Raw genomic sequence first — 12641 nt, 5'->3', positions numbered from 1 at the left:
TCCCCCAGCGTGGGGATCACGCTGCGTATCCCTGTCCCCTCTCCCTGCCACTCCCACTTCATCCCCCATCCCGGCTGCCAGTTCCCTGCTGCACGGAGCAGGGCTTACCTGGTCCATGGCCGGGGGAGCTCTGGGCTACGGCTCCAAGGCGGGGGGCGACCCGGGAACCAGGGAGGGGGTGGGAAAAGGGTGCTGGGGCTACTTCGCCCCCTCTCCACGACCCTCGCACGACAGTAGCCAGGTGATGCTGGATACACCAGCGAGTGAGGCGAAGGGGAGACGCTCAGCCAGCACTTCCCACAGCTCCCAGCGCCCACCTTCCCTCGGCAAACTTAACTCGCCCTCAGCTCTGAGTGGGGGAGAAAAAAAAAGCGGGGGGGGGGGAGGAGGCCAGTTTTCGCACCCGCACTAAAAAGCCGCACCTGTGCGGCGGGGAAGGGCCACCCCCGCACCCCGGTGGCGGCGTTTGGGACCCCCGTCCGAGCAGAGGGGTACAAAAGAGGAGCCGGGGGGGGCTCCTCTCTGGTGGGGGTGGGTCACAGCTAGCATTTTCTGTTACAGGCTAGGTTTTATTTTATTTTGCACAACTAAAGGTAAAGTTCAGTAAATTTTTAGAGGGGACGGAAGCAAATGAGAAAATCCCTTGTAACAGGTGGGATCCTTCAAAGGATTATAGCAGCACTAGCCATTCAACGATTCCGTCTCTATATTATCCATACTTTTTTTTTCTTTCTGTTTCTGAGAGCTAAAAAGAAATTCCCCCACCCCACCCCCAAAAGCCCCATCAGCTACTTCTTCCTAAAAGAAAAAGGTAACAAAAAAACGTTACCTGTAACTTTTTAATAAGTTAAAGCGTGCTGATGGATAGGACAGCACCGACTCTGGGTTTCTGTTTTAAGCCTTGTGTCACAGAGCACAGCGGGAAGGGAGAACACGCGTAAAAACCCTTAATTCGTTTACATCCAAATCCGAAGCGCAGGTATACGCCCGCATTGGAGGAAGAGCCGGTTATTCCTATTTGACTCCCTCCAGAGGCTTTTTTTTAAGCCGCAGACAGCTACGAAATCAAACATCAGGGGCACCCCCCGACTTACAGACCCTACTCACATTTAGAGAGGTCGCGCCCTCCCCCGCTGATTCTGGGGGTGTGGATTCAAGCAAGACCCCCTCAGCTGACACACACACCCCCCATCTCCAGGTAGCCGCAGCAGAGCCCGCTTGGGGGGCGGAGGGGGGAGCAGACCCTGCCTGCCCGGGGGGGGGGGGCGGGGCTGCCTGGGAGTCCCCCCACATCCCGGGGACGCCCCGATCGCATAAAAAAGCGGGAGCCGCCGCCCGCTGCTGCCCCCCGGCATGAAGCTCACCTGGGACATCAACGACCCCAAGCTGCCGCAGGTACCGGGCCGGGGCCGGGGTTGGGGGGGAACGCGGTAGAAAAATCCCCGGCCGTCTATAACGCAGGTCGAGGCGACAGGGGTGCCAGACAAGAAAAACCTTCCCCCGGAGCAAAGCTTCGTTTTACGGCTGGTTCAATTCTCCTGCACCTTTCCACGTATAATTATATGGGTTTTGATGGGCTGCAGTAGTCCATACAAAATGACTTGTAATAAAATATGGATTTGATACGCAGCTTTGGCCGGCTGTCTGTGAACTCCTAAAACAACCTTCAGCTCCGCTGTTTAGCGTGTTTCCCTTCTCCCTCATTCCCCATTTAAAGAAAAGTAAAAAAGAACCCTGGATTGACTATTTTCTGCTATTATAATTCAAGCTCTCTAAATATTTCATTGGTTTGTTGATGTGACGTTTTATTGTCAATGAGCACTTCGCTTTTTTCTAGTTGTGAGCTCCAAATACATTGTTAATTCACAACTTTTTTCATCTTAGAGTTTGTTTAATTTTACAGAGCCCATGCAATTACAGAATGGCTTAAGCCTGTAAATGCTGGTAGTTTACCTCCATTCACTGGGATTCCTCATATGTGGTACATATGTATGTCAAATAAGTGTTGCAGGAAGTCTTATTTATACTGTAAATATTTGGAGTTTAAAATCTGGGTCATTCTTTCATTGCTCTGATAATTATATTTTGTTAAGGAACTCTGGAAAGCTAGTGACATCCGAAATTGATATTTTCTTTCTCCAAACTACAATGTATATAGTAAAAGTATATTTAAGATGCGAATCTTTTTAACTTTTTTTTTTGGTCAAATTTTCTTTCTCCAAACTACTATACTTATATTGGAAGTACATTTACAATGACAATTTTTTTAACTTTTATTTTTTGTCCAAAGCCTTATTCAGCTTACATTAGATGCACTTGAAGAAACCATTCCTTAGCTAAAACTTCTAATTTCTAGTTTGCAGGTGCACAATTCCACAGTGAGGAGAAATTAATAGCAAGTAGGAGCAGGGCAGCTTCTGTCCTACCTGGGCGCGTCGGTGGTAGATCAGTTCTGGTAATAAGGCTGATCTCTTACAGCTGGGTAACCTTACTGCAAAGAGGCATCTGTGATAACACGCAGCGGTCATAATGCAAAAGAGGAAAGGATCCTGACTTTCTTTTGAGATGTGGAAACTCAGACTGCCTCTCCCCTTTTATAAAGCATTTCTGAATGAGCTATTCTTTTCCTGCTGCTTGAGTGGTCACAGAAAAAGCCCTTTTTTCCCCATTATGTATGTTGTAACAGGGCAAAACCATCAGGTTGCAATATCCTGCTAATATTCTCTTGCCCTCTCCCTTGCTGCCTTGCTTGCCCTGCCACAGGAGCCCAAGCACTTCGACGCCTTCCAGGAATGGCCCGACGGCTACGTGCGGTTCATCTACTCCAGCGAGGAGAAGAACGCGCAGAGACACCTCAGCGGCTGGGCCATGCGCAACACCAACAACCACAACTGCCAGATCCTCAAGAAGTCCTGCCTGGGGGTGGTGGTGTGTGCCAGGAGCTGCGCTCTGCCCGGCGGAGCCCGGCTGCAGCTTCGCCCCGCCATATGCGACAAGGCTCGGCAGAAGCAGCAAAGTGAGAGTCGGGATGCCCGAGGGATCCCATTTTTTTCTTTCTAAAGATTTCTTGGTTTCTAAACTGGGATCGCCCTCACTTGCATGCAGACTATGGCGATAATTGCAAAGACTGTGATGAATACATTTATTTCCAAATTTCACCAGTGTCTGTCTGTAAATACTGCAGGGGGCAAATGGATCTAAAATCCTTTAACTCATTAGCATTTATATCAAGTACGCAGCTCTAGTCCATACCATTCAGTTATGCTTGGCGGTCTATGTTGCATTTCCTTGAACACTGCATTTTAATCTGAATTTCCATGAAGACTGATCATATTGGTTTTGAGCTCTGTTTACTCTCAGACAACATCCTTGCCTTTAACTGCTGTCTTCAGTAGTTTCTTTATCTCTATTTGCAGAGAAAGCCTGCCCAAACTGTAACTCGGCCCTTGAGCTGATCCCTTGCCGAGGACACAGTGGCTACCCAGTCACTAACTTCTGGAGGCTTGATGGCAAAGCAATATTTTTCCAGGTAAAATGCATGCATACATACGTGCACACGCATTTTTCCAGTTTTACAAATTACTCACATCCCTGGAATTACCAATAATTAAGGCATTAAATCCAATCACAACAAAACATTTTAGGATTCCCCAGATCAGACTGTTTTGAAGGAATCCATGAACGGTGTGGTTTAGGTTATATCTTCAATAATACAAAAATAACATTTTTTTTTCCTAGGATATTCAAAAAAGCAGAAGTTATTTCTCCAGTGCTTGACATTCTTCACTAATGTTTAATTCCCCTTTTTTGACTGGTAGAATCACTACGTACCTTTGCTCATATTTATACTATTTTTTAATAAGGTTACCGATGATTAATACCAGATAGCTTGGTGCAGTTATAGAAAAGATGCTACACAAATTTAAGACTTTTCACCTTCTTTGAAAATTAATCAAAGCAAACTTTCAAAATTTCATAGCTATTGTAACAGAGGAACAAATTCATCACTAACAGAAGATCCCATGGTTCCTATGACTTGCATTTGGAATGATAACATTGGATGAGAACAGGCTAAGCACAAACAGGTTGTCTTCAAGTGATTTGTAAGCCGAGAGACAGTCAGGTAATTTGTTTGGTTTTTTTTTTTCCATAAAAAGCATGCATACATAAATGCATATATAAATTATATCCAGAGAAAGAGATTTTTCCCCGCCCCCCTTTTTTCTCTTTTTTAGTGTAACACTGACCATGGTGAGCCTGGTGGACTCCTGGTCCATGACTGAATTCCTCTGTAGTACAAACCTGACAAGAACAAATAAAACAATAACACTTGGCTGTCTGCTTGAAAGCAGCACTTGAGTGTTAACAATATTCAATTTTAACTATAACATCATTACAAATGTCTAAAATTCTCCTGTTTGCAGTACACAAGTATGAACAAAAAGGTTGTCCTGCACCCTGGCGCATCTGACAACTTAATCTCACCAAGGACCTAATACTTATTTCCTACTAAAATAAATAAATGGGAAAAGAAGAGCCTTATTGAAATTGCACAAGTTGAAATGGGAAAATTTTACTTCATGTGAAAATAACCTTTGGATTTTAAGAGAATTTTAAAAATTGCCAGAAAAAAAAATGAAATTTAGAAAGCTAAAATTTGAAATTTCAGGTTGATCTGTTCTTTTTTAGCAACATTAGGACAAAAATTTCATGAAAAGCTTCTGTTCTATGAGATTGCATTCTCTGATGGATGATTTTTTTTTTCCCCCTGACCCACACTGCAGTGAATTCTGTTCTCCAGTCGGTAAATGGAAGCAAACTGGCCACATGCTCAAATTCTCAACTGAATTATTATAATTATTACTATTCGGATATTCTGTCACAGACATGCAAAAACTGAAGATTTTTACCATCAAAATTGTTGAAAAATCCTCACTTAGAAGTTAATTTCTATTTGAGAAAGGAGAACATTTTAAAAGCTATTTTAAGTTTCCTAATTTGTATCAGAGCCTATATGCAGATCCATTTATGCAAATGTAATGAGTAAGGACATGTAGAATATATTGTTTCACCATATATTAATATAGCTTTGGGTACATAGATCTGCATATCCATAGATGTTTCAATAGCAGAGCATCATTGGATGGCTTTCCAGGGTATACTTTTTAGTCCTTTTCAGAAGATGTTTACTGTTTTTAGAGTAGGGAACATTTGTCATCTGGTGGCATGAAACCTCTTCAAGGCATATTTATACTGTTTTAACAGTGGCTGTTCTAAAGCAGAACTGAGACCCTGGACTGCAGAAAACCAATCAAACTAAATTTATAATCTTTTTTTTTCCATTGGTTCTAATCAGCTACTCCTGAATGTCACAAAGACAGGTAACACCTTTGATCCTTCATCAGCCCTGCAGCCCTCTCTGACTTCTCCCTTACTTTTTCCATCTATCTACCTGCAAATCATGATTTATTTTATTTATTTTTACATTTAGTCCCTCCTTGTTGGTTAGTTTCTCCTCTTTGTTCTCTTGTGCCAAACCACAGATGGTGCTGTGGCTACCTCTCATTCTAACTTACTTCTCTTCTCTTACCCCCTTCCCATTCACATCTAATTCTCTGCTAATCCTAATTTAGGCTAAAGGAGTCCATGACCACCCCAGGCCAGAGAGCAAATTGGAGGCAGAGGCAAGACGAAGTACAATTAAGAAACAAATGTCCTCTTCTCATCATTCCCAGAAAAAGAGACCTCTCAACTCGGAGGTAAGTCAAAGTCATTAGTCAATTAAAAAGATGTCAGAATCATGTGCTGGGGATCCCAGGGCAAAATCAATCCATTCATTTGGGGCTGAAATGAGCAGTAGCACAAGTGTTGAGACACATACGGATGTGCAGGCAGTATTGATTCCTGAATCTCAAAGATTTTCTTGCCTTTGTCAGGCAGGAAGGTATCATGACACCGGCAATTACGCCAATAACCTACAGAATCTGCCCTGCATGGATGGCCCAGAAAGGGTCGGTATCATCACAGACACCGGTTTTCCGATTCCAGCCCAGTCTTACCCTTCACTGCAAAACACTGACCTCTACAAAGCCTCTTACGACCCAGCCAGCTTCCAAGAGGACCAGCTACTGCCATACCCAAAGTGCCCCAATCCAAGGATCTATGTGCCCAGGCCGTGCAGCTATGAGTTCGGAGTTCCTACCTTTATAAGCTCCAGCCCTTACCCAACATTTTACAAAGATTTGACAAGTCCTGCCATCGATGCTGATCCCCTTGGTTTGAATGGATCTCACTACAATACTGTGACCGCCCATGATAAGAGCTTTGATAACCCTGGCAGACATTACGGACTGAAACCAGCTTGGGGCAAAACTAACAGTGGAGAACGGAGTGACTATGGACAGATGCAAACAAGTGTTAACCACCCTTACTGTGGTGGGGACTACCCCTGCAGGTATGGTCCCAGCCCTTCTCCCATAGCCCCGCCGCTGCAAACCGTCATCACAACCACCACCAAGGTGTCCTACCAGGCCTACAAGCCGTCCACGCTGAAATACAGCGACAACCTCTGCGACATGAAAAATCTTCAGAGCTATACTCACGTGGCAGAAAACGTCTCAGGCACTATCTATTCAGGGATGAAGATTCAGGAGGATTTTGGAATGATAAAGTCGGCGTTGCTCTACCAGCATGACCCAGTCCCCACAAAGTCTGAACCAGCTGAGAGTATGGAGACCTATCGATACGGACCAACGCTGGGGAACAGCTATGCTGAGCACGAAGGCGAGACCTTACAGTTTGACAGTGCTGAATATTGACTAAATGTTGCCTTAAATGGCAAATACGTGCACATGGCAAAATATATTCTCGTGCTGACCATGTGCATGCTAAGCCCAGTGGTTTGGGATTTGAGGAGAGGTGAGGAGGCAGTACATCACAACAGCTTATCCCCCAAAAGTGCCTTTCTGGAGCTGTGCTGAGCAAAGCGTATTTCGCACAAAATTTCAAACCAGCCCCACCTATTCTCTAAAATGGCACAAGGAGCTGAGCCCCAGACATGCCTGGGGGAAGGCAGTGGGTAGGCACAGCACCGCTGGGAGTCAACAGCCACCTCTGACGGGGGATGCAATCCTCTTGTAGCCACAACTCCTGCCAGACTCCTCCAGCTTTGAGAGATAACACTCCATCGCTAAAAAAGAAAACACTTAACCAGGTAATGGGAAAAAAAGACGAAGGAAGGTGGCTATAGACTATAGTCAACTGAAAGAAATGACAGAAAATGTAAGAAATAAAAGAAATGAAAGCAAGACAATTTGATGAATAATTGATCTGAATGGTCCATTCACCTGCTGTGATCCATTTGATGAATGGAAAAACCAGCTAGGTTTCTCTGAAATGAGAAATGAAAAACCTACATGCCAACTTCATGTTGCCTTTTGATCCCGTGCATCAAGGGCTCTGACTGTCCAGCCTTTCTATGCAAAAAGGAAAGCCCAGGCATAGCCCCACCACCACTGAGAAACAACATCTGGCTTTGGAGGCAAGAAGGCTCAGGTGATCCCACCAAGCATGCCCGGCGTTGTGTGCGTGTCAGGGTTACGCATATGGTCCTCAAAAGCATTCGCAGTGAAACCGCTTTTTGTCTAAAAGGGTCTGGCAAGCTGGTCAGACCAATGCTACGCAGGTGTTGCTGCAGAAATTCACTTTATCCATGAATAGAACTCCATCCTGTCTAAAAATGCAAGATGCTAGCTGCTTAGCAGTATAGATCAGTGTTGAACGCACCTTCCTGGCATACCTTTCTGCACTGCATCTCCACTGGATCCTTCTCCGTCCTCCAAAGGATTCCTCTTAGTCATTTTTCTCTCTGCAATCATAACTCCCCATGACAGCACTGTTCTGGAAATGAAGCAACCAACAAACTGAGAGTTCAGAAAACAAAATTTCTAGGCACTCTGAGCTAAACAACGAAAATGTAAGGACTGGCATCCCCAAGTTCTTAGCTAATTCTCCAGTAGGCCAGAAAGAAGAAGAAATGGATGAGTACTGCTGGTTTAAAACTGAGGTATTTTGAAAGCTGTCTAGCAAGGGGGAATGGAACCCATACCCAAACTGTGCGTGCTGAGCAAGGGAGCTATGTAGACACAGCGGATTGGTCAGGGTGACAGAATTTATTATCATCATCATCATAATTATTAAGTTACTAAGTATCTTTAACTTTTTGGACACTGAAATATTTTTGAAAAGTCAGTTTTATGTATATTTTTGCTATGTTTTGAGTAACAGCATGCTACTGTACCCTTTCAATAAACATGAAATCACAGTTAAAAACAAAGCACCACATAAACTAATGTGAGCAGCTGGCTAATTGGCTTCAACATACAGAACCTTGTGATGCTATCATCAAACTGCAAAACAAATCTTACTTGCAAAGCATGGTGTACAAATACCCAAGTTTTAAAAATCATTCTTTCTTTCTTTTTGTATTTTTATGAAAACAATGTGCACAGTCTGATAAGTGAAACTGAGCCCCAACGGAATTTAGCTAATAGCATCCTGTTTCAGTAGTGGATTGTCCAGCATTTTAAAAATTCAAGCCATGCAAAGCTGGAATTTACAAAAACACTAAATGAATTCATCTGCAGCAAGCCTACCTTGTCCTTTAGGGTATTTGCTGTATACCTCACTTGGCTCATGTTAAACTCTCAGGGCAATTCTTCCACCAGGTGTTTTAAATTCCTGACGAGAACAGATTCAGGTGAGCAACATCAGCTTGATAATTACCCCATACACTGATCTTAAAAAAAAAAAAAAAAAAAAAAAAGGGGGAGGGGGGGGACACAAAAAACACCCCACCAAGTTACCACCGAGAAAGACTGATGTAATGTTTTAGAGTTCAGGAATAAATAACGCTACGCCAGTTTACAAAACTGAGATTTTTCATCTGTACTCCAAATCATATTACAGCATTTGGTGTGTAGAATAAAAATTGAGATTTACAGCCTTCTAAGTTTAAAAGAAGCACACTGGAGGGGAATAAGGCAAAACAAAATGACTAAAAAATCTGGAAAGATTCACAGCAGATGCGAAAGCCAAAGAAAATTTTAAAGCTGTAAGCTGCTCCATTTTACATTGATTTTAGAAGAGTTAGACAACCACAACACAAGCTTCAAGTGTATTAAAATATTAAGCTGTGTGGGTTTTGTGCTGTTAATGTTACTGGTATAAAACTTGTCATTGTAGCTGTATGCTTAAACCATTATGCTATGCTCTTAAACGCAGCCTTTTAAGCAGAACTTTGTACATGAGTTAAGAAAATGCAGCCAGTTGTGTTAAGATGCTACTTGCTTAAGATGCTAAGATGTGGACTTATTTCTAATAAACAAGACAGCTGTTTAAGCACAGTAAAAAGCTACGGTAGCAATTACCTCACTGCATCATCTGTAGCACTAGAACAAATAAAACTACTCTAAAGGTTATTGCAATCCTTCTTCACTTTGCTCCCTTTCATGTACAAGTGTCTGGGACAAGATAGACATATGTTACCTCTTTCAGATAAAGGATCAGATGGATAAAGTCTAGTGCTGTACATAGTTTTCTCTCCAAAATATATAAATATAAAGGCAATGCGAGCTTCTGTAACAAAACAAAAAAAAAAACTGAGATTGAATGCCTCCTTTTTGGTTTATATAGCTACAGAATTTACTTTAAAAGCCAAGCAGCAATCCTGAAGAAAGATGTGATCCCTTCGGTCCCTGAGTAAGCAGCTTCTCCTCCATTAATCATCCCCTTCAAGCGCGGTTTCTGGTCCTGCCTCGAGCACATGAGAGGAGCCCCTCGCCAGCCCGCATCCTGTACTGCGGCAGACATCTTCATCTAACAAATTCCAGTTGTTATGGTAAAGCCACCGAGGGAGGGGGGGGAAAAGGCGCTTTCAGACCTCAGCCACCTGTGCCTCCGGCTTCATATGGACTACAAGGGCCCTACTGAGGTAAAGTGCCATCTGCCCCCATGCTGAGGCTGCCCTTTGTACCCAAAAAGCAGCCTTTTAATGGTAAAGTTTAAAAGCCCAAGTGTTGAATGGATGCCTCCCACAGACAAGAGGCTGCTTGACAACGTTTTTCAACCGCGTACCCGCCGAATGCAGCCGTATGTCACACATCTGACAGGCACAACTTCATGTGGGCATCATTCCGTGGTCGCATCTCCTTCTGCGGGGAGGACAGAGCCCGGCACACTGTCCCACTCCAAGGCCATGTGTGTCCACCCAGTCAGTCCTGCCAAAGACCTCCGCTGAGAGTCTGAACAATTGGCTTTGCCCTCGCTCCTCTTCCAAAAGCAGGTTATCTCTGGGCTCTTCAAATACACTAAATACTAGAAACAAAGCATGCAGAAACTTGGCTGTTTGGGGCTTACTGAGCTTGAAGCAGGTGATCTCATGTTGGGGGTCAGAATACCATCTTTAAAGACAGAGGCAAGCTTTCCTCTGAGCTCTGCGGGTAGAAACCAGAGCTACTCTATAGACAATGACAATGCAACAGAGCAGAATATGATTTCTGACACTGGTTTGGGTTTGGTGTGGTGGTTTTTTTTTTCCTGGGGGTTTTCTGGGATTTCTTCTGGATTTCTAGGGTTTTTCCTTCTGTCTTTTTGGGCGAAGCTATCTAATACAACCAAGTGACTCCCACTCACAAACGTAGATCATGTTTCTTGAGAGACACTGTTTAGCAGGATGCACAACGCAGTTCTAGAGATGCGTTTAGGAAAGTTCATGGCATTCCCACCCTTCTCAGTAGCAGTCACATGCAGATAAAAAAGGGAGAACTGCGACATTTAACATTGGAGCAGTTCCTCCCAACACGCAGAGTGAAAAGTTAGTACAGGTAGGTTAAAACCCCTCTGCCTGAGAAGTAATGAGACTGGTGTACGGTGGTGTCCCATGTCTGGATAACAGCCTTAGGTGTTCTAGCTGCGTAAAGTAAACACCTGTCTGTCACGAGCAAAGGGAGGGTGAACCTGTTACCGTTTATGTAGGGCTACAGTTGGGATTGTGCAAAACGGAGAGTGCATTTCAACAGGACACCTCCGTGGGCTCACAAGAGTCCGATGTAACACGAACATCAGTGGGATGATACAGGTGTGAACAAGTAATCACACAGAAGCCTGGCTCAAACTCATTCAAACAAGCAGAAACCAAATGAAGTTTACACAACCCCCTATTATCTTCGACACGCATGCTGGCACTTGTGATGGCGTTGGGGAGAAGCTGGTTTCGGGTACTTAGGCTGGAGTTTGAGCAAAGTATTGACACCTTTAAGGACCACAACCAAAGAGGGTTCTTTCAACAGAAAATTAGCAGCGGGTCTGCTCGTGTTGTTGTGTAAAATGAGCAGGGAAGCAGGTGCAGGAGGATGTCCCCTTGGAGGTCCTCTCACAAGGCTCACAAACATCCCGGCAGCTCCCGGGCCTCTGTTCCAGCCTGTTGCCTTTCCTTCGGTTTCCCGGTTCACAGGCAGAGCACAGGGCAGCTCCTCTCTCCCCCATCTTTGTGACAACATGGGGGTGTGAAGTGACTGGCTTGCAGCGCTCATCCTCCAGCTCCACACCGTGTTGCAGGTTGGCTTAAACGCTGGCAAGTTCTGTCTACAGCCTTTCTGCCTTCACCCACGTGAGATGCTGGGGAGCTTTGTGGAAGGTACCAACAACTGACAGGCACAAAGTCCTGGTAACAGAATTCAGACTTAAGTGCTGCACCTCTGCAAAACTGATATTGAGATTATTTAAATATCAGATCCCTTGTCAGTGACAGATCTCTTATAAGTTACTGTAATTAGACCAGAAATGCCCCAGAAGCAACGAAGAACATTGTTCTAGGGACTTCCTGGATAAGAGCATTAAAGCAACTGCAACTTCCTTCCTTTCCACGGTCTAATCTCCTTGGAGAAGGGATTATGGCTTCACAAACCAGTCTGACAGGCCACCTAACACTCAGGCACACAAGCCCAGCAAGGTCCCAGGAAGATTCACATTAGCCCCAGCACCCTGCAGAGGAAGGCAGCCAGAGGGATATCCACAGAAATTGTGTGGCAGCACCAGAGGAGGAGGAGGGAGCCCACCACAGGGAAGGAAGGGCCGATGTGCGATGAGGCTAAACTGAGGAGAGGGAGAGGAAAGGACAGAAGCACAGGGAGGGGACACTGCAGGGCAACCTGCACCGTTTCCACTGACGGTGGAGAGCTACTTCCACACGTCATGTACGCCCAGTATCATGTACGTCCATACGTTGAACAGCGTTCAAACACATCCTTACAGGTGAACACATCGTTAAAGGTTTTGCCACGTATAATCGACTCCTGTCGAACCTCTGCCTGAATTCACCCATGTGGGCGATGGCACCTTCTCCCTCCCCAGGTCCAAGTCTCACCTTTGAACTTCGTCTTACCCGGGGAGGCACGGCTGATGTTTTCATTTCAATACAGGAAGTGGGCATATTCTGTTTCAGAAAAATACAACATTGTTTTCCTTAACTTTCATTTCAGCAAACTATGCGTAAGCAATCAAATCCTTCGGATTCCAGAAAACCGATTCCCATAGCCCCACGTTCCACACAGTTGACTTGAGGTAGAAGCAATTAATCTGTC

General features: G+C 44.6%; 1 protein-coding gene across 1 annotated transcript; it reads left to right on the top strand.

Annotated features, from left to right (window-relative positions):
- Positions 1 to 1353: 1353 nt before the first annotated feature.
- On the top strand, positions 1354 to 6818 carry GCM2 (glial cells missing transcription factor 2). The gene is made up of 5 exons (XM_054193148.1): positions 1354 to 1395; positions 2764 to 3016; positions 3417 to 3529; positions 5634 to 5759; positions 5937 to 6818. Exons 1-5 carry the CDS (start codon positions 1354 to 1356, stop codon positions 6816 to 6818), a joined length of 1416 nt encoding a protein of 471 aa, XP_054049123.1.
- The last annotated feature ends 5823 nt before the right edge of the window (positions 6819 to 12641 follow it).

Source organism: Rissa tridactyla, chromosome 2 (genome assembly GCF_028500815.1).
Source record: "Rissa tridactyla isolate bRisTri1 chromosome 2, bRisTri1.patW.cur.20221130, whole genome shotgun sequence".
NCBI classification, from domain to species: Eukaryota; Metazoa; Chordata; class Aves; order Charadriiformes; family Laridae; genus Rissa; species Rissa tridactyla.
The sequence above is the reverse complement of the archived record's forward strand: the minus strand, read 5'-3'. Positions and strand labels throughout refer to the sequence as shown.